The sequence below is a fragment of the Panicum virgatum genome, chromosome 9K, assembly GCF_016808335.1.
Source record: "Panicum virgatum strain AP13 chromosome 9K, P.virgatum_v5, whole genome shotgun sequence".
NCBI classification, from domain to species: Eukaryota; Viridiplantae; Streptophyta; class Magnoliopsida; order Poales; family Poaceae; genus Panicum; species Panicum virgatum.
This window is the reverse complement of record NC_053144.1, coordinates 28,950,898-28,972,808: the sequence shown is the minus strand read 5'-3', so window position 1 is coordinate 28,972,808 and position 21,911 is coordinate 28,950,898. Positions and strand designations below refer to the sequence as shown.

At 38.8% G+C, this 21,911-nt stretch overlaps 3 protein-coding genes across 9 annotated transcripts in view; all 3 read right to left on the bottom strand.

Moving 5' to 3' along the window:
* Positions 1-5,690, bottom strand: part of LOC120651137 (protein OPAQUE1-like) — a 28,119-nt gene extending 22,429 nt beyond the window's left edge. For all 7 annotated transcript variants that reach the window (XR_005665935.1, XR_005665936.1, XR_005665938.1 and 4 more), the window contains exons 1-10: positions 5,477-5,690; positions 5,195-5,338; positions 4,733-4,878; positions 4,493-4,649; positions 4,286-4,344; positions 3,792-3,948; positions 3,049-3,198; positions 2,811-2,947; positions 1,924-2,070; positions 1,754-1,855 (exon numbers count right to left, since the gene is read on the bottom strand). Coding sequence is in view for 2 of the 7 variants with exons in the window: in XM_039928525.1 (XP_039784459.1) it covers positions 1,754-1,855; positions 1,924-2,070; positions 2,811-2,947; positions 3,049-3,198; positions 3,792-3,948; positions 4,286-4,344; positions 4,493-4,649; positions 4,733-4,878; positions 5,195-5,338; positions 5,477-5,611 (1,334 nt within the window). In the remaining 5 variants the exon portion in view is untranslated. The remainder of the gene's footprint in view (positions 1-1,753; positions 1,856-1,923; positions 2,071-2,810; positions 2,948-3,048; positions 3,199-3,791; positions 3,949-4,285; positions 4,345-4,492; positions 4,650-4,732; positions 4,879-5,194; positions 5,339-5,476) is intronic.
* Positions 5,691-11,283: 5,593 nt separating this feature from the next.
* LOC120651136 (stress enhanced protein 1, chloroplastic-like) lies at positions 11,284-12,456 on the bottom strand. The gene is made up of 3 exons (XM_039928524.1): positions 12,307-12,456; positions 12,154-12,204; positions 11,284-12,051 (listed from the first exon to the last, which is right to left on the bottom strand). The coding sequence occupies exons 1-3, from the start codon at positions 12,362-12,364 to the stop codon at positions 11,786-11,788; spliced, it is 375 nt and encodes a 124-aa protein (XP_039784458.1). The 5' UTR covers positions 12,365-12,456; the 3' UTR covers positions 11,284-11,785.
* A 6,038-nt stretch (positions 12,457-18,494) lies between these two features.
* Positions 18,495-21,367, bottom strand: LOC120651135 (MOB kinase activator-like 1A). The gene is made up of 7 exons (XM_039928523.1): positions 21,036-21,367; positions 20,535-20,583; positions 20,127-20,235; positions 19,951-20,044; positions 19,721-19,854; positions 19,447-19,610; positions 18,495-18,914 (listed from the first exon to the last, which is right to left on the bottom strand). Exons 1-7 carry the CDS (start codon positions 21,059-21,061, stop codon positions 18,840-18,842), a joined length of 651 nt encoding a protein of 216 aa, XP_039784457.1. The 5' UTR covers positions 21,062-21,367; the 3' UTR covers positions 18,495-18,839.
* Between the last annotated feature and the right edge of the window lie 544 nt (positions 21,368-21,911).

The following is a 21,911-nucleotide window of genomic DNA, read 5'->3' as shown; positions in this document are numbered from 1 at the left end:
AAGTCTGTCAACAGTGCATGTGAAGAGTGCTACTAGTATAGGTTTCAGCATACTCTTTTTCTTCTTCTTTTGTCTTTGCATTTTATGTGTCTCTGTGTCCTAACCTTTACGGGCATGTTACAGTTTCTCATTAAAAAGATTCAACCAAAGTGCATGAATCCAAGGAATGCCAGTGTTTCCCAGCATATTGCAATATTACAATGTTTTACAGTCGTCCAACTAATCGCGATTAGTCAGGCTTATCGTTCCCTTGGCACCGATAAGGAGCAACGACTAGGTATGAGTAGGGGTGGTGAAGGGCCCAAAATTTTGAACTAGAAAATCTAAGGGCCGGGCCTTAAAAGGGCCGGGCTCTAATCTTATACAATTTTGAGCTAAAAAATTTAAGAGTCTTGATGGGCTGTGAAGAGGTCACTAGGGTCATGGCCCATTACCACCCCTAGGTATGAGCGACTAGAATTCTAGTTGTCCGATTAGTCGTCGATTAGTAGCGATTAGTCGTTCGACTAGGTAGGAAAACGATCAGATTTGCAGTAATGGGCCGCGTCAACTGTGGTTAGGCTGCTGGGCTGGCATTAGGCCCATTAGGTTTTAGGTATATATGCACAAATGCATGTGCCTCAGACCCGCTGTCACCCAAATCTCACAAGTGAGTGACCAACTTACCATCATTGCGGTGTTCACGCTTGATATACAATATGTAATGTATAGTATACATATCATATCGGTCCTAGCATGATAGGACGACTATACAGACGACTAGGCTCGACTAATCGGCCTGATCGACAACTAATCTCGACTAATCACCTTATCGGTGCCATGGCGACTAGGTTCGACTAGACGACTGTAAAACATTGCAATATTATCAACTAAAATGCTGATGATATAGGGACAGTTGCTTCCTACAATTTTTATCAAGGTAATAACACTAGAAAAGAATAAATGAAAGGGTGTAATAAGTATCATTATCATTGATGAGGTTCCGTTTGAAGTTCTCTTACAACTTAGGGCATGTTTTGTCAATGAAATCCTTACCCCTATTCAGAAATCCTTGACCAAGGGCATGCTATGCAAGAGAAATCTAGGGAACCAAACATGCCTATAATTACTTAGTTACGAGCTAGCTGGTTATTTGGCAACAAAATCTAGCACTACTTTTGCTTGTAGAATATAACAAAAATCAGTATTGCATAAATAATCACACTGAGTATTATTTGAGACATGCAATTCATTGAAGAATAGCCACCTGCACAAACTTCAAAATTAGTTAACCTGCTTCGTGGTAGGCGAATATTAGGCTTGTGGTTGTAAGTTTGAAGTTTGTACACAATATCAGCATCACATAAATGCTTGTACTATGTAATAGGGGCATTTGCGTTCTTACTCCTACTTTGCAGTGTAATTGTGATTTTGCCTTTATTTTTTAACTTTGTGATTTTACCCTTTACTATTCACAATTCAGTGCAATTTTACCACAAGTCAACGGTCAAAACAGGGGCAAATACGCAAAGATTAAGGGCAAAATCGCAATGACTTGTGAAAAATAAAGGGCAAAATATCAAAGTTAAAAAAATGAGGGCAAAATCACAATTACACTTCAAAGCAGGGGTAAGAACACCAAAAATTTTTTTGGATTATGCAGCTTCTTGAAGAATAGTCACCAACACAAACTTAGAATTTTGGTCATTCTGCTTAATGCCAGGAGAAGTCGGCCTTTGCTTGTTAGTTTTGAAAGAAAGACTGAAAGGCTGACCTGTTATATTTGAAACACTCGAAGCCATATATGTCCAGGACCCCAATTTGTGACCTTGATTCGACGTCCTGCCCAATGGACTTATTAATGTTGTCAACAAGCCTGCAGTAGCCACACTATAAGCACCATATTAAGAATTGTAAATCAATTCATGAAGGACACACTCATACCAATCAAATAGTCGAGCATAAACAGTCTTCGCAAGTGTATCACGACCAATGACAGCTGCAGAACTGTCAACTGCCTTTACTATGTTTCCTTCGGGAGTTTTAATTGTGCGATAGCACAGAATTGAAAGCAAAAGGCTTGCATCAACCCTACAGATAAACAAACAAGACCTGCTATAAAATGGTGCCAAGACATAATATGATTTATGAGTTAAGTTGTCAATAAAATCTATTGGTTATGCTCACAAAGAATCACAAGGCATTTGATCATGAGTACAGCTAATATCATATATTGCCAAAAAAAAACATAGTATCTACAAAGGCAATGTCCATACTGATAAAGCTTTAACCAATGAGTAAGCTCTGGGCAAGTATTGGTAGCCTTCTTAATAAGTTACAAGATCCAAATGAAGAAGCTGCTTGATGAGCATGATAAAATATGATGAAGGCCATGGGACATGATAAATCTAGAAGGTTTAACAGAGTCATTGATGCATAAGGTATTCTTTCACAATATTTGATAGTATGGTGTTAATCTGGCAGTTAGTAAAGCAAAATAGAAGACTGCAGAATTTGCCAATTTTATGTGAATAAAATAACCTTGCAACATGGATGTAGCATATCCCTTCAACTTTGGATTACTCTATAGGAGACTCTGATGCAAAGAGTTTGTGATGAGGCAATGCCTGTTAGCTATCTATGAAATAGTTTATCAAAAGCCAGAAAACAGAATTAACAAGAAAGAGAAAATGCAACACACAAATTGGTCTTACAGCAGTAGCATCATGAGCACTATGTCAACAGCAAAAAGTAACATATTCACTTTGGATTTTGTGATACAGAGCAGGAGCAGGTAAGGAGACAAGAATAAAGCTTAACAAAAGACTCACATAAGCAAATCAGCAGCCATCTGTAGATGGAATTTGCAATTTTCATCCTTAATAACAGATGAATCAAAGTCTTTTCCAGGAGAAAATTCAATATTCCCTAGATGAAGGATAGCAGCCACAGTACGGAATATAGCTTCCTAAGAGTGAAAGGTAGCATCATGAGTCAAAGTTATTTATCAAGAGAAACAAGAAACGGAGTGATTTTCTCTCCCAGTGCAGGAATGAGGCCAAGATGAACCTGGTCAGAAAAACATATACCAACAATGTCCATTGCTCTCCGTGTTTGTAAATATTGCTCTGCCTCACTGACCCCTTCTAATTCATACATATGGCTTTGATTCAAGTAGTTAAAGTTCCTAGGGTGAGAAAGCTTGTATTTATCTGCATCCTGGCGATACAAATTAACATAGCATAAGGTATCAATTATAGCTAAATAACTCTTAATGTGGCATATACAATGTCATTGAAGTTTACATGATTGATAATACAACATACTTTTATAAATGTTGACCTGCAAGGAGGTTTAACCCAACAGAGTCCCAATCTCTCATTATGATGCAAATCATTTGACTGAGTAATTGACACAAATAGCGAAACACCAAACTTTGAAACAAAATTGAGGATGAAATTATTCCATAAATTAAAAGCATCTATTTTATAAAACGAAAATGTCCATTTTACTCCCCAAAGGTTTACCAAACAGTCACTTTACTCCTTAGTGATATTTGTCCTTTTTTCTTCTCTTTACACAAGTCTTATTATAACTTGAAGCTTTTGTTAGATTACAGAAGTGAACAAGCACTATCTTAAAATGGTAAGCACCTGAAACAGGTTTCATCCTAATGGAATGAAAATTTTGACCTTCCCTGGAAAACAAAGTAGGCAATTTCCAGATCTAAATTTTACAGCTTCATGTTCTAATATCACAATTAGTCTCAGGGATAATAACTAATACAATCAACATTAGTTCTATAGACAAACCTGCCCAGATGCACAAAGTTGATAAAAACAGTGGTAATTCCTTTCAGATTCAGAAATTTGCACAACACGAGACCGTTCCAGGAGATAAGTTCGAACTGCAGCCCCAGATATTCTACCAGATTTATCAAACTGAATTTCAACAAATTTCCCAAATCGACTGCAATGAAATAAAAATAGTGAGTAAAAATATAGGTATATGCAAGGAAACAGTATACAAGCAAGTAGACTGCCATGCTTATCTACAGTTTTTTTCCCACACCTTTCAGCATACTGATAATAGTTTCGAGCTTCATTTCTTTGGATCATGAGGGTTACACCTAAACAGCTAGAACCTTTAGCTCAATCAATAACTAATAGCACCGTCACTGTTCTAAGAATAACAAATGATAGATGTATCTAGTTGCACTGCACAAAAGAATCAAACAAGGTTTCTTTCTATGAAAAATAGTGAAACAAGTTGACTGGATCAATGAAAATTAATGAACTAAGCTCACCTGGAGTTGTCATTTCTCACAGTCCGTGCATTACCAAAAGCCTCCAACAGTGGATTTGACTACATTGAAATGAGGGCAGGATAGATGCAGAGTTGAGAAAACATACAGGCAAAACTAATTTAGGGACAAAATTATTGGGAAAACATAAAACCTTTTATTACACATGAATCGTGGCCCAAAAGCGTTGATGAGAAAACTGAAAGTTACCTCTAGAACTTGTTGCTCCACAGAGCGGACATCACCAGTTGCACGGCCCCCAACAAAAGTAAGATATCGCATAATGAGCTTGGTGGTTTCCGTTTTCCCAGCACCACTTTCTCCACTGACTAATATGGACTGGCTGCGGTTCTCGCTAACCATAGCTCTTGAAGAAAGAGAGAACTGTGTCACATAACACTCCATATTATAATCTCTAACATGCTGTAAGCAGTTTTCCATATTTCATACTTGTATGATGCATCTGCAATGGCAAAAACATGTGGACTCAATTCACCAAACTGCACGCCTCTGTACTGCTCCATCATATGCATATTGTACATATGAGACAGCTTTGCGAAAGGATTTACAGCGATCAAGATGCGCCCTGTGTATGTCTGCATAAATTGAACCAACAGAACAGTCAGAACAACAGATGTCACAAATAACACCACGCATACCACACATCGGCAGGTGACCCAGAAACTCATGTAAGAATCATGTTCTGACAAAACATAACATTTAGTAACACAGATCGAGAAAGGAACAGCTTCCCTCATTCCACATACATTGGCCACAATACGTGATCTTACACGGCCATATTATCGATGACACGACTTCATAGAGGAATCGACTAATGTGCAGTGGAACCAGTGGATAACTCAACATTGTGAGATCAAAGAGAGAGAGCGTGGAAAGGGTGCACACACTCACGTATATCTCGTTAAGTGTGTATCGTCGCGCGAGGTTGCAAAGCACCCCGGGTTCATGGAGGTAGACGAGCTTGGTCATGTCGTCGACGCCCCCGAGATCGGCCTCTGTGTCCCGCGGCAGGACCTTCCTACCGTCCACCACGGCCTGCCACGCGACAACCCAGCCACAAAGTTAAGTCGAACCAACCTAATCCGATTCGCCACTGGGCAATTCAACAAACACGTAGGCTCCAACGCACGCAGCGGGGCTTCCACACAAGGGGCCGGGTCGTAGCGCCCTCACCTTGACGCCGGTGGATAGAACGACCGTGACCGAGGACTTCGAGGACGGGGAGGCGGGGGAGGATACCACCTCGGCCTCGGCCCAGGTGAGGTCCGCGTGCTCCACCCACACGGCGGTGCCGGGGCGGAACATCATCGCGGCGGCGCCGAGGAGGAGGAGGAGGCGTTGCCGCGACGTGGGGTGGGGGTCGCAGCGGTGGCGCTGCGGTTTGTGGGGGGGGGGGGGGGGGGGGGGCAGGCGGTGGGAGTGGAACTGCCCATTTGGAAGGAGAGGTGGTCGGGAAGCGAGGGAGATGGCGGGAGTTGCGCTCGGGCGCCCGCGTCTCTGGGGAACCGACCGTTGGAAACCGCACGAAGCTCGTGAGTTCTTGGTGTGCTGGTAACAGAACTAGCTGGAATGGCATTTGAGCTTATGCAACTCTTTTGCAAAATTATAGATCAAGGTTTCTTAAATACGATTGTTGTTTGTACCTGAAAAGATCTCGACATTTCTATTGACAACCTTCTAAAAAATTCATCACCTACAAATCGACCGTTTAGATCATCAAACTTCTTCGTTTGTGTCACACCGGACCCAAAACTTAGAAATCACTTATTTAGGACATCAAACTTTTTGAGTTGCGTCATCTCGGTCCATAAATTTGATTTTGAGTCTCATCTAGATCAAAACGAGACGATCTAAAATTCTATATTAAAAAATAATTCATCATTTTTCATATGAACTCGAATAAAGATTATATCAAAATTATAGCCCTTGACACGGTCTACAATTGAAACTTTTTTATTTGAAGTCATTTAGTGTCCTAAAATTAATTTCAAATTTCAAATTTCAAAATCTATAGACTTACAATAATATTTTGGGACCCTAAACAGTTTTAATTCGGAAGCTTTTCAACTACAAAGTTATAGATCGCGTCGAGGGCTACAATTTTGATATAAAGTTTGTCTTCATTCGAGTTTATGTGAAAAGTTATGAATTTTTTTTGATATAGAGTTTTTAGATTGTATTGTTTTGATTTAGATGAGACTCAAATCAAGTTTAGGGGTCGCGATGACATAATTGAACAAGTTTGAGGATCTAAACAGGTGATTTCTATATATAGGGACCCAGATAACACAGCTGAACAAGTTTGAGGACCGAGATAACCCAGATGAATATGTTTGAGGATCTAAACGGTCAATTTGCAAGTTTAGGAACCGGGATGACACATTGATACAAGTTTAAGGACCGATGATGGACTTTATTCATAATATACACAATCTGTGAGAGATGGTTAGTTTATCAAAAAAAAAAGTAGAGGAATAATTCTCCCCTAGTTAGTGTTAATATTATGTATCATCAAAACACCACATTTGGAACTCATAATATTTTGGGTGCCAATTTCTATTAAACTCGTTCTATTTTCTCCAATATCATATTTGTTTTCCATTCATTATGTATAAAATCACCTTACTCCCAATAGCAAACTTAATAGTATCTATTGCGTACTTCCTACGTCCCAAAATAAGTTTGTTTTTAGCATTTAAATTTTATCCCACAAAGAGTTTTGTTTTATCTTGTAATGAGATCCACCTAATTAAAGCAATACCAAGTACCAAAAAAATATTTTATAAGAAAACACATAGAGCCAATTAAATACTTAGTCGGTGTTATTTTTCTAGTTCCATTGCATATGTATTTATTAAGGATTTAGAAACCAAATAAATAACACGGTTTTCAATCACAATTGCTAGAAGTAATTAGGGGTAACAAAATTATTTCTTATGATAAGTAATGTGTCAGATGCTTTATAAAATAATACTTATTTTATGACGAAGGGAGTAAATTTTAGTGTCAAAAGTGGATCTAACATAAGATCCCATTTCTTACTCTTTCTATCTCTCTCATTTATTATTGTACCACAAAAGCTAAACATCCTAATAATTGTGTAATTAATACTACAGAAATCATCCTACATGGAATGTTGGGACTGCCTTAAAAGCACCAGTAGTGTGGTGTGAAACCAATGCTCTGATTAGAAATGACAGTATCCAACCATCGGAATTCCCCATCATGTAAAAAAAGATATAGGGAAAAATTCGGTTTAAATCCTTGAATTATTATAAAAGTCTAATTTTCAACCTTTAACTGCAGAACCAGATAATAGAGGCCATCCAATGGTTGAAACCAGACGAATTTAGCTCTTTATGTGGTTTCGAAGGTGGCTTTCCATTTGCGAGAATTAAAAATATTCAAATTTAAACTAAAAATTCATAAGTAATTATTTTAAATCAGAAAAAAATACGACATGGGTATCAAAAGTTTTCTAAACATGTAACAAATATATAGGCATGATATTTGTCAGTTATTCAGATCTAATTTTTGTATGTTCATAATATTTGGTTGCTTGTAATTATACATATTATTTTAAAATAACTAATATTCTAATAGAGCAGTAACATATAGGTTACATTTTAAAAAAAATTGATACTAGTTTCATATTTTTCTAATTTAAAATGAATTAGTTTTGATTTTTTAAATATAATTAGAACTTTTTGGTATTTAAAAAATACAAAACCACCTTTGAACCCACCTAAAGGTCAAATTTGTCCGGTTTTGATAATTGGATGGTCTCTATTATCCAGTTTTCTAGTTGAAGAAAAATCAGACTTTTGCGATAGTTTAAGGGTGTAAATCGGACTTTCCCAAAGATATAAGCACCAAAGATAATAGGTTCCTTGATGGGCAACATCATCAAACGACAATAACATTATTTCACAACTTGATTGTTAGCTTTATTTTGTTCACAACAACGGTCACATACATACAATAGTCATTAGATACAAATGAAATATGCGAAACACACACACACAGCGCGTGCGCGAATTTCTCTATACACACACTCTTGAACTTCTCCATACACACTAGCCTACTACACGTGGTCAAATCTGCCATTTAAATATGTGGTAATTTCTCTTCCAAAAGCCTCATAAATCTAATCTACTCCTCAATCTTCAGTTCACGTTCATAAAATACAACACATAGCAGCACCAGCACCAGCACTACAATTTTCAGCCACACCATTATCCCTGAACTACTTGCCCCCACATATTCATCCAAACTTCCATGGTAGTTAGCCACACAGTATCAATTTCTAGATCCAAACTATTAGAGCTTGTCTCCCCCACAATTCCTTTTCTTTTCTTTTTCAATATTTTCCTTTCAACCAGGAGCACAAAAAAGAAACCACACAAAGTATGACAACAATTGGAAGTAAGCCCTAGTCTATAAAAAAATTGGGAGGTATGCTTAAAAAGAAAATTCAACTTCCCGAGTGAATTTAGGAAATCGGCAAATTTGGCAAAGTCGGGGACACCGTGATGCAAAATTTAATTTCAACCTATTTCAAATAAAATTACCCCCTTTTGAGTTTGTATCAAAAAATAATGGCCGTTTGAATACAGGGCCTCTAAATCAGGGTTTCAAGAGAGGTTGCAGTTAAGGTTTGTGGGATAGATGGGCAGCGGATGTATGGTAGATGGAACACACTAAGCCATCAATCAAACTTGACCTAGAACATATAAAAACACTATGGACTCTAAACTAAATTATGCATAGGCTAAAGGCACAATGATGGTATGATATGTGAAAAACAATGGGACGAACAATGTATGGCTTCTATAGACTATGGGACGAAAGTGAAAATAAGGATGGCAAAACTGCAAATCTGAAAGTATACCTAAGCCTCTAATAACAACTCGATGGGAACGCAAGTGTCCGATCTTCCATCAGGAGGGAAATAACTATCAACTGGTCGGCTACTTGACACAAGCAATCAACCTTGCACTGCCCGGTTGATCTTGCCACGAAGGCTAATTCTTGCTTGCGAATTGAGAAATACAAGTAAGAATGAAGAAGAATGCAATAAAGATTGCAGATGAATGATTAAGCTCATGAATTATAATTTCACACAAATGGTAGTGAAACTGTTCTTGACAAATTATCTTAAGCAAAACTCAAGCTATCTTGGGTGGTGGTTATTCAATATAAAGAGTTTAGGGTCGCGTTCTTAATGGACTTCCAACGTGATATGTGGCCTAACGGTCCAAAAGATAGTGGCGCAACATCGTGGCAAATTATGGATATCCACTTATTTCGATGATTCGCGTTGACACAGACTAGATAATAATGATGTGGAACCAGTGGCATTGGAAAGCGATCTTGGTGACGATTTTAAGGCGGTCTGATCCAATAGACAGTCCAGTATTCTGAGTTGGACTCTAATTTGATATAATGTGAGCCTCCAACTTAATATGGACGAGCTTGCTAATCTTTTGCTCTTTCATACCTCTCTTCAATTACTTTTTGGGGCTCTTCATTATAATTTTTTAAATAATTTTATTACTTAGCAAACTATTCTCAAAGTTATTAAAACTACATAGATTAGAAATAAACTCATATTATATTTTTCTTGGATGATCGTATCATACCCACATCACTAGGCAATATTATTCCGTGGAATTCTTGGAGGCTTTGCACCCATCACCCCAATGATCCAGCATCTCCGGTGGAAGCGATGGCCTTCTTTGCTGGTAGTGGTTTTGTGAGGTGATGAGATCAGCCCAATCATTTCATTTTCTCCGGCTTCAGGACAACCGATGCCTTCAAATCTTGTCACTGACATAGAAGATTGGAGTGATGCCCGTAAGAATGAGGCTAAAAAAAATGGATGGCGTATAATTTTGTATGAAGCGGATTATCATTCTGCACAGGTATTATTATTATGGGTAAATTTCGTTCCATGGAATCCCGTAAACCCGTCATGCTCCATACAGATCGGATAAAGATATATAGGAAATATTATATGAGCTTGTCTTTTTTCTTGTTTCTTCTTACACACAATTTTGTTCACTCTTAAAATATTTATGCATGAACAAAAATTATTGTATCATCTATCCATCGATATATTTTGTATATTGAATTTTTCATGCATGTTAATGTTTTCCATGCGGAGCACGGGAGTACATCAAGGTACCGGAGCACTTGAAATGTTCTCCATCTCCAAGTTCTAACAAATTGAGCTAAGCTCTTCCTGATTGTGACAAACTTTTTTAAAACTTTGGGCATCTTAAAGAAAAGGATTTGTACATTTTTGTCACATCATGATTAACTAATTTTTATGAATGGATGACTTTTGAAATTATACTTCGAGCTACTTTATTACCAAAATTCCCCTTTTTGCGATACCGCGGTACTTCCCATCATCATCTCCTTTTTTAATTTAGAACAATTCATAAGCACGTATGTCGTCTATCCCTTATGCAATTGTACCCGAAACACGTGGAAATCTTCTCATATTTATGTGGAAATGTTTTTTAAGATATATTTATGTGGAAATGTGGATGTGTTATTTTGACCGGAATTTAGATCTACTCCGGATGTCAAACTCGTGCCCATCACCTCCTTTTACACGGCACACAAACTCCGGATGGAATGAGGTCCTCTGCAGTGGACTTCAGTGTGAATGTGTAGTTGTTGCATGCCTCTGCTCCAATGATACTAGAGTTTGGTTACATGTGGTAACAGTGATATGCTTACAAATGGAATCATCATCAGCTAATTCTCCCAATTCTTTCCACCAATTTTATCATGCTCGTACATATTTGCTTCTGAAATCATCAGCTTGGAGAATCAGTTCAATATCAGATGTTTTCTTGTTCTGTCGTTTGTATTCTAGTTCTGTTTCGTTTTTGCAAACCAAATGAACCAAGAAGCATATCATAATTATCGAGATGGTCAAACCAAATGAACCAAGAAGCATATCATAGTTATCGAGATGGTGTTACCATTTGTAACAACCAGCAACAATACAAAGAGCGTTATAATTATCAAAAACAAAAAATTATAAAGAGCGTTATCGTCCATACGCGGATACGCCATTATCGTGCAGAGGCTTAACTGAAGTGCTCAACTGCTGTCAAGATCCCAGGAGAGGGAAGCAGGAAGCCAGGATGTTACAGCCACTGTACTCTTTTGAAGTAGATACTAGCAATAACTTATAAGAAACTATAAGAACACTTTGATATAACAATTCAATAATCTTTTCCCCTCCAACTCTCCTCTATATTCTCTTTCTCTGAACGAAACGGAAAGTGCAGGCGCGCACACACAGTGACACAGCACTAGACTGGAGATATGCGGTATTGCAGATGCAGCTATGGTTTCCCGGGAGAAAGAGCTCGATCGAATGAAGGGGGGACGGCGCCGGCAGTTCAGGACTTCAGGCAGGCAGTTCTGTTGGGGGAATCGTCTCAGCTCGCCACGCACCCGTCAGTCCCGCGACCCGGATTGGAAGATGAGGAAGGCCGCCAAGACCCCGACCACGCCGGTGAGCGCCAGCGCCGCCGTCGGCAGCGGCGCGGTCAGGCCGACGTTCTCGAGCACCCCTTTGCCGGTGCTCAGCTCCACGGCCACCGCCCCGACGAAGCCCAGCATCGCGCCGCGGCTCAGCCACACGTCCAACCCCCCGCCGCCGCCCTTGGCTCCCTGCTCGCACCTCACGCTCAGGGCCCTCTGCCTCGCGTGCCTCCTGCTCGCTGTGCACGTACGCCGCGCGTTCGTCCGGGTTAGCATACGTGCTGGAACAGATGGTGATTCCAGAGGAAAGAGATGCAGGGGAGGGAGCTTAAATTAGATACCTCGAGCAGCGGGGCGTGCTGACGTCACGGACAGCCGGGAAACGCCATTGCCTGCAGGGAGAAGACGACGACGGGTATGATAAAAAACGGCAAGGAAACCATGGCCAGCGCTAATCATCGAGGGGGTTGGGGAGAGGGAGATTCGATGGCTACCTGCTGCGGCGGCGAGAAGAAAGCGAGGAGAAGCGGAGGAGAGGAGGGGATGAGCCATGGATGGAGGTGGAGCACAGCACTAGCAGTAGCAGCTTGCGGTTGTTGCTTCGTGATTCTTATCCGCGCGGGGAGGTGGGTACCACAAGTCAGCGTCAGCTTTCCTCTAGCGGCTGAAAGGGCAAGGGCATGAGTCTATTGATCCATGCGTATCCACCTTCACGTGATTAATGTTTTGAACATTATAAAGAATAAGTTGTTGACATTCGGTCAAGGGGGAGAATGTTGGAATTGTTGACCTCGATCAAGATCTAATGCGCCGAAAGGCCCAATCCTAATCCAATATTAATCCATGTTAGTTGCTTTTGATTGGGAGGTAAACTCAGCCTATTTAAGGGCCCGGTCCCAAGCCTACAGCACTATATAACCAAGGGAAGACCCCTGGTTTTCCTTAAGCGCGATTACTCGCGAATTAAGCCGTCAAGGTTAGCGTATCCCTAACTTAACCGATCTCTAAGGTGCTGGAAGGTTTGGAAGCACAGTGTCCCTCGATCTACCTCTACATAAACCCTACTGCTACGTCTATGGGGGCAATAATGGGATCGAAAGGTTCTGGTCAGTTTATCTAAGATTTCCGCATTAAATTTAATTAGTGATCATGATTAGGCTAAGCTAAGATCCTGTCTATGGTTAATTAGTTCTAACAATTGGTATCAAAGCCTTCTTAGATCTGTCATGTCCTAATCCAGAACTGATTAAGTTTTAAGCCTCTGTTAATATCAGATTAGATCTTTCTATGCTTTTTTACTTGTCATTAGTCATAGATTGGATCTGGTGTGATTAATAAGGTACAATTAGTGTCTATATAGATCAAATCCTTCATGTTCATGTGTAACGTGTGCATGTCATGCACCATTAGATCTCTGCAGTGAAGGATCGTGCAAGTTCATGTACAAATTAGCCTTAATCTAATTCGGTGTAAGACTAATTATTAATCTGTTCATCTAATTAAGCCCGAATTAGATCTAACTTTGGTTCATTAGTGTATCAGTTAGTAAATTAGAGCCAAAATTAGATAAATTTCATGATTAAGTTAATCAAATAATGCAACATCAGGATTCTAGGGTTTCGGCTGTTTAAGTTCTTCCCAATGTTAGTCACTATTGTGTTTAATTTCGTGAAATTAGACTCCAAAACCATGAAATCGATGCATCAGTGAGCATTAAGAAGGAGAGGAAATGCAAATTTTCAGATCGCATTAAGAAATCCCCAAATCCCGGGATGAACTCTAACCCTAACCCTAGGAGAGCATCAGTGGCTTATCAGGGTTAGCCGGACTGCGCGTGGTCGCCGGCGCGCCAAAAGAGACACCCAATGGAGCCCCTCGACGGCATGTCGCGCGACTGACTCGCACGGCACACCGGCGAGAGGGCCCACAGGGCGCCATGGCGGCCGAGCTCCTAGGGCGGCGCATCAGGAGGCGAGCCCTTGGGCCTACGCGTGCCACCCGCGGAGCATCAGGAGGCTTACTAATTTAATCTTTTAAGCCCTAATTACATTGATGTTCATGTTTAAAGGCTTTGAATATTTTCTGTTGCACTCATGATTACAAGCCTTCTGTTTATTTAATGCCCATGAGTATTTATTTCATATTTGAGATATTTATTATTTATGATTTTGCAAATGAGTTTATTGCTTAATTTATCTATGATAGATATTTCTCAATTATGAGTAGTGATATTTTCCATAATTTTTGATGTTATAAGGTTAATTTAAGGATAATTATGGGAAATTATCACTGATAATGAGCTTAATTTTAAGCTATTGATGAGTCTTGTTTTTCAAGCACAATTAATTTCATAAAGTTTGATGTGCTTGTTAAATGAGAAAATAATCTAAAGATTAATGAGCCTTATTTCTTTTAGTGCAATAAGATTTAAATTTCAGTGCAATTAAGTTTAATAATGTTTTATGCACTGGTTATATAAGACAAAGTTAAGGTTTGATGAGGCTTATATTTACAGTGAAATTTGATCTCTTATGTGTTATTTTCATTGTTCAAGTTTGAGTTTAAAATTCCAGTTTCAAGCTTAAGTGCTTTTCCATCACAGTAAGCTATGTCTTAGATTAATAAGAAATGCATAAATTATTTTTATGCTCTAAGATTAAATAATGCATCACTTGCATTATTGTTCCCATAAGTACTTGCACTATTAGCACATTAAGACATTTGGAATTTTTTTCCCACTCGTGCTGATTCTAAGTCATAAGATTATGATATTGACTAAATATTATTATTTGGCTTTATCATCTCAGATGCAAGCTACATGAAGGCTATTAAGCAATTTAATGGCATTGACTTTCCTTTATGGAAGAAGATGATAGAAGGCATTCTCGAGTTTCTAAAACTTGATTATGTGCTCTATACAGTCAAGCCATTTCCTCCTACTTCTGGCATTGAGGACTATGATGAGAAGATGTATGAGTATCACTTCAAATTAGAGCAATGGGAGAAGGATAATAAGCTTGCCAAAAGAATCATTAAGCATTCAATCTCTGATGGCATAAGAGGAGTTTTTGATGATGATGAGGACAAGACTGCTTGTGGTTTTCTCTATTTAATTGAGATGAGTCATAGGCAAGTCTGCATAAGTTACCACATCAATAGATTAACCACTTCACGTTATAATGGGCATGGTGGATTGGCAAAGCACATACATCATATGTTGGACATAGCTTATGAGATTAAGGTTCTTGGAATTAATCTCTCCGACTCATGTGTGGAGCATTATATTAATCAATCTATAAGAGATCCATGAGATCGGGGGAGTTTTTTCTTAGAATTAGTTGATAGAAATAAGTTGAAGTTTATATAGTAGAGAGCTTCATTTAGAATTAGTTAGTAGATTCAACATTAAGTTTGATGATATCAATGTATTTATTGATGAAACCTTTGTTTCAATATTAATGAGTATTTTTCTCTAAGTTAAGTGATTGTCTTTTATATCATTGAGTTTTAAGTTATTTTTTCTCTACAAGAGATTTTTTTTCATAATTTTATCATGAATATTTTAACACCTGAGAATTAGATGAGATAAGTTAAGTGATGAGACCTTATCGAATATGTGGCACACTCACGTTTGGACCACAAATTCGAAGGGGAGAGTGGAATGTCTCATCAATTCATAAGATGCTCCAATTAATAAAGCTAGTAAACAATTGCTCTTGTAAGATACATTTATTATAAATCTCTCCTTAATATTTCATTGTTCATAAGCTAATGAGCAAAATTAAGTATAAAGTTTTAAGTATAAAATACTAGCCGGTGCTTATACACCAATATACTATGAGATGCCTCTAAATAAATGGAACTAATGGAAAAATTTATTTAGAGTAAACTTGTAATTAAATCTGACCACCGTTGTTTTAATTATGAGTTTCAGCTAAGTTTCGCTTGTTTTCCCCACCAGTGATGCAAGTTGTTACTTATTGCGTGATTATAATCAGACCAACGTAGGGTTATTATCATGCGCTTATTTGTATTTCATTGTATATGATTACTAAGTTAGTTTAAGAGCAACTTTATCATGTTAAGACATGATTATTCAAATACCATTGTGATGGGAAAGCCAATTGTCTCAAATAAGTGTGATTTTATTCTTTATTCTAGCCACCGCTGGGTACGGGATAATTTTCACAGGTCCTGTTGTTCTATCCATTTTCTGGCCCCGCTGTTGTGGATTAGTTCAATTTGGATCAGAGATGATTGAAGTATGGTTGTGTTCATGATTCTGGCCACCACTGTTTTGTGAACATTTAATCATAGCTTTGCTACTCTAGTTCATTAACTAGCCACCGCTGGGGTGGGCTAGGTTAGCAAAGAAGGCTGATCAGTGGTATAGTTTTTGCCGTGCCAAGATAAATAGTAAAAGAGCTACCGTTGTGAATTATTTCAGATAAGTTTAAGGGCCGACACTTCTAATATTCTGATTATTCAGAATTCAATGGAAGCTTACAAAGAAGGAAGGAAATAGAGAAGAAAATCTTAATGAGATATAGAATAAGTTTTCTCTATATCAATGACTTGAGATGATATATATATATATATGTATATATATATATGTATATGTATATATATATATATATGTATATATATATGTATATGTATATATGTATATGTATATATATGTATATGTATATATATATATGTTTTGATATATATATATATCGTGCCATAAGTATTTCTCCAATTTTCTTCTAAACTCTGTTGAGGAGGTACGTAATGTTTAATGATAATTTAAGTTTTGGGCACAAAGGTAATGGCCTCAGTTATTTTAAGATTAATAGATGTGAATTTTGAACAATTCATATCATGGCAATTTTCTGATGGAGTCAAGGCAATAGGCTCTAATGGGTCTATAAGTTTTCAAACGTGATTCCAAAGGAAACTAAGATGCTAAGTTCATGGGTAACTATGATTCATTTTATAAAGTAAAGGTGGATTAATAATTATCCTGATACTCTAAGGTGAATATTTTATCCATAAGCTGACTAAAGTAAGAATGTGTTCCTAGTTTTTGGGGGAGCATAATATTAAGATGGGACCATAGTGAGTATTGGGATTTGTCACTAAAGGGCGTATGTTAAGAAAGACTCTAAAGTGACAACATGTGAATGCATACACAGCCATGCCTGTTTTTGTTTGCGTGATATAGCAAATTTTGTTATAAGAATAAAGTTAAGAGTAAGATAAATAGGAAGACGTTCCTAAGGTTTTAGTTTTGAAGCTCTATGCTAAGCCCTATAAGTAATTGACTTAGCATGACAAGCCAGAATGCTTGACAAAACTTTATTAGTTTCAGTCCAGGGGAGGTCCACTGGAAAAGGTGTTAAAAAATAGAAACACCATAATAACATGCTTATTTAATTAAGGTACTATTCAGACAAGATTTTGTAAGAGTGTGTGGATATAAATGTGCACAATTAGTTTTATGTCTTTCACTCTTACATATATGAGCAATTCTGCAGAAAGCTCAAAACAAGATTGGCATAATTAAGGCTAATTTTGTGTAGCATATTTTAGGCAGGCATGTGCAATATATTCTGGTAATATTAATGTATTAACATTAGTTTTGAATCAATGTCGCTGTTTAATAACAATATTTTCTTAAAGTAACAACTTTTGGTTGATGGTGTCAAGCCCATTGATATTTAAACTATTATGTTGTGAATAAAGGGTCCCAGGATCAAGTCATTTTTATACATTAAGTAAAATTGCTAGCAACATGACTAATTGAGGGTTTTATCTCTTATCCTATTTTCACGAAAGTTAGTATGGATTTGATGATAAACCTGAAATGTGATTCTGGATGAGGCTGAATAATTAAACTCCCAAAATAAGTTAAGTAAGTCTTCTATCGAGGTACTGTAGTGGACTTTGGTTAATGGTGTCCTGGTTTTTCTGTAATGTTTGCCAATGACTCATTTGCTGGGTTTTGCTATGGTATTAAGTGTGAACATAAGACGAACAAAAGATTAAGTTTAAGATTAAGATTGTTCGATTAAGTGGGAGATTATTGATCCATGTGTATCTACCTTCACGTGATCAATGTTTTGAACATTATAAAGAATAAGTTGTTGACCTTCGGTCAAGGGGGAGAATGTTGGAATTGTTGACCTCGGTCAAGATCTAATTGGTCCGAAAGGCCCAATCCTAATCCAATATTAATTCATGTTAGTTGCCTTTGATTGGGAGGCAAACTCAGCCCATTTAAGGGCCCGGCCCCAAGCCTACAGCACTATATAACCAAGGGAAGACCCCTGGTTTTCCCTAAGCGCGATTACTCGCGAATTAAGCCGTCGAGGTTAGCGTATCCCTAACCTAACCGATCTCTAAGGTGCTGGAAGGTTTGGAAGCACGGTGTCCCTCGATCTACCTCTACATCAACCCTACTGCTACGTCTACGGAGGCAATAATGGGATCGAAAGGTTCTGGTCAGTTTATCTAAGATTTCCGCATTAACTTTAATTAGTGATCATGATTAGGCTAAGCTAAGATTATGTCTATGGTTAATTAGTTCTAACAGAGTCTTCAAGTTGCAGTCTTGCAGGGGGAGCAATGGAAGGTTGCATTTTGTTGATCGACTCATGTCTAACGCAAATTCAAATACGAACAATCCACTAGTACTCCATTGCAGTTCAAGTTTGTATAGATCGAACTACAACTTGAGATACATTGTTCTGAGAACTATTACATGGACCGAGGAATAAATTTCTTTTTTTTCTTTAGGTATAGAGAAATTCCTGCTAGTTGTAAACAGGGCAAATTAGCATGGTTAAGAGTCACCCAAATAGTGTGTCCAGGATTTCACAAGGCAAGCCTGGTCTGGTCTCACTCTTAGAGCAGACGCCAAACATTACACAAAGACAATTCAACTTTTTGGCCATTCTTTTGGCCTTTCCCTCTCAATCTTTCTGCACACTGGACTATAACCAAAGTAAAAGGAACAAGAATGATCCAAACAATTGACGCTGTCTCAGCACACTGAAACAATTGATTCAATTAGATCAATAAGCGGCGCAAGCTCAGCCTTGTCAATCAACTTGAATTCCTGCACAAAGAATGGTATTGATTCAAAAAAATAAGAATTAATTGATCAATTCAATCAATTGAAATTTTTGGCTTACACCATGATTAATTCTGATGGAAAAGATGTCACACTCACAGACATAATAAAAGGGCATATATGCCGAATAACATGCATGAGTAAATGACAGGTTTGAAAATTCAACGAATGAAAGTTATCAGCAACTTTTTCTATACTTACATATCATTTCTAAATCTTTTTCGTTTTCCTTCAAACAAATGAAAACTCTGAACTTTTTAACTGATTAAAACACATCATTCAGTAAAGATATTCAGCATGATATGGTACACTTTCTAACTGATCAGAATTTTCTTTGCTTGCTTTGTAGTGCTCTGTGTTGGAGCTGCCAGTGTGTGGAAGCAGCCCCTCTTTAGTATATCTTAGAACTAAAACCTGTTTTTAAAACTCTCTCGTAATAATTGAAAGGCAGAGCTCCTCCATCTGCTTAAAAAAAAATAGGCACAAGGATGAAGGGGAGAATCAGGAGGTAGCATACCCAGGTGAACAGTGTAAAATGCTTGAAGCAGGTGTTAAGGTGAGCCTCTTCCTTAAGGCTCATAATCTTCTGAAAATGTGTGTGGTAAATATGGGCATAAACACGGAAAAGGCGCTTGAATATCGTCTTCACAACTTCCTTGAAATTTTGTGGGAAAGGGGTTCCTACATGAACAGTTTAAGGCAATCAATCCACATAAATGAGGTAGTCTAGTAGAATTGACAAATGACTTATTAACAGGATAGTATCAAATTCAAATGAGTTTTTAAAGTACCAATTTTCTGAGGGAAGATAGATTCGTCATCAAGCTGGGCCTCGATCCAGTCCATCAAGTACTCAACATATTTCGGTGCTGAAACCTCAATCGGTTTCTTGATTTGCACCCCATCAGCCCATCTGTACTCAAACCTGGAAAAAGGATTTATTGTCACCAGTTCAAGTTGTTGGTCAGGAGTTTCGTATTTGAGACCACATGTCTCTCCCAAAGAGGGGCATATATCTTACTTGGGTCCTGCTGACATTGTGGGGCATGTAGCTGGTGTGCAGAATTCCATCAGAGTACCGTACAAGATGTTCACCTGGTTGAAGAAATCAACAGCTGTGAAGAAGCAACAGCTGTGATCAGCACATGAGACAGTTGCATGGTTCCTGTTAACATATGAGAACAATGCAAAACTTACTGTTAACAGCTAGCCATTCATTGAGATCCTCCCCAGGCGGCAACCGAACCGCATCCCTCAGGTTCCCGCTTCCTAAGGTTGCATCGATGTGTTTTTTCAGCTGCACACCCTGTATCAAACACAACAACGCAAAGGGAAGAAAAAATTGCCTTTGTTAGCCCTCCACATTCTATTGTCAGAATAGAAGTATTGGTCTGCAATTTACGAGAGCCTGTCAGTAAACTGTTCTATCGTATAATTCGATTGTCTTATAGTTGTTGAAGACTCCAATAGTTTAATTATCTATTTCTGAAACGATTTGTGAATTATGATCACAAATAAGAAAACAAGACTCCCATAAAAATACTAAGAAAACAAGGAATATATATCACCAGAATCATCAGAAAGTTAAGAAGGATCACCGATGACCTTATTTCCCGATGGAGCATTCTTCTTAGGCCTGAATGTCTTCTGATTCCTGCTCATAAATAAAGCGCATCACACAAAAATTGATCAGATACGTAGAACCGAGAGGAAAAGCGAATACATGCAAAACTAAGACATGCATGTCTCGAAAACTCCATTGGTACTTCAATCAATTACAATAGAATCGATGCACAAACATAAAAAATTGCAGCCAAGAGAGGACGTGCAAGCATTATTGTCCCCTAGGTCAAAACCATTATTTCGTCGCTCCCTTTTCCTTCTCTGTTTCCCACAGATTCAGATTATCAATCATTAGTGCAACCTTCCACACCTACCAGAGGCAGATTTTTCTCCGGAAAAGCACGGAGTCCGAGAAAGAACAAACGATCTAAAGGAGGAAAATAGCGAAAACAACATGCATGCATCCCAATTGGCTTCGAATCAACCAAAGGATCAACAACCGAATAGAGCAAAAGGAAGCAGCAGGAAGAGGCCACGACATACTTGCTCCCAAGCCCGAAGAGACTCATCTTAATCCCCCCCTCCGCGCCTCGATCAGGAACCAGGCCGGGGCACGGGAAGGAAGGAAGGAAGGAGGAGACCAGCAGGCAGGGCGCCGCGAGACCCGGGAGGTGTTGCTCTTGATCGAAGGCAGGGAATGGAATAGAAGGCAGGGGAAGTGGTCGTCGCGGGTGGGTTTCCTATTCTCTACTCCGCCCGGGGCTCCGCTCCTCTCCTTTCGATATTCACCCCCTCCCCTGCCCTTGGGCGCGCGGCTGTAGGATGCGTCGCGACGCAATGGCGATGGGGGTGGTGGCGGGGGGAGGTGGTGTTATTTTAGATGGAGTTTGGCGGGGTCATAGGAGCGGCCGGAGGAGGCTAACTTCAACCTCCACTCCTCCCTTTGGCCAGCCTGGCGCCCGCACCCTTTGACCTTTTTCTACCCCATCCGGCCCCACCTCACCACACCTCTTCGGCCTCCTCGTTATGTATGAGCTTTGATTGGATCTCTTCATTTCCTTTTAGTGACTGACGACTAAAGGCCCACAGCAAGTCAACAAGTTATGGAAAGCCAGGTTTATGAGATCCCATGATTACTAATCTCTTGATGTTATGGTCTCGGATCCGCAAACGACTGTGGATCTCCGAGTGAAAAATCCAAATCCGGCTTGCGGGATGAGATGGCATCGGCGTATTCAATGTCATTTTCTTCGAGAAACGTCGCTTTGGAGGTCTTTTGATTTTGCATTTATACTTCAGCAGTATTAGATAATTCGGGCATCAAATTTCTAAGAAGATAAAAGATATGATGGTTTGTCACGTAAAGATTTTGCAAGGATGAAACATGATCGGAGAAGAAAGTTTAAACTTAGTCTTTAG

What these genes read in the sequence shown, in the direction of transcription:
- LOC120651135 (XM_039928523.1), bottom strand. Translation starts at nt 21,061, where the DNA reads ATGAGTCTCTTCGGGCTTGGGAGCAA. An exon ending in CTCTTCGGGCTTGGGAGCAA is followed by an intron (nt 20,584 to 21,035) that starts GTATGTCGTGGC and finishes ATTTATGAGCAG; the next exon opens with GAATCAGAAGACATTCAGGC. An exon ending in TGAATGGCTAGCTGTTAACA is followed by an intron (nt 20,045 to 20,126) that starts GTAAGTTTTGCA and finishes GCTTCTTCACAG; the next exon opens with CTGTTGATTTCTTCAACCAG.
- LOC120651136 (XM_039928524.1), bottom strand. Translation starts at nt 12,364, where the DNA reads ATGGCTCATCCCCTCCTCTCCTCCGCTTCTCCTCGCTTTCTTCTCGCC. An exon ending in TCTTCTCGCCGCCGCAGCAG is followed by an intron (nt 12,205 to 12,306) that starts GTAGCCATCGAA and finishes TTCTCCCTGCAG; the next exon opens with GCAATGGCGTTTCCCGGCTG. An exon ending in AGCACGCCCCGCTGCTCGAG is followed by an intron (nt 12,052 to 12,153) that starts GTATCTAATTTA and finishes GTACGTGCACAG; the next exon opens with CGAGCAGGAGGCACGCGAGG.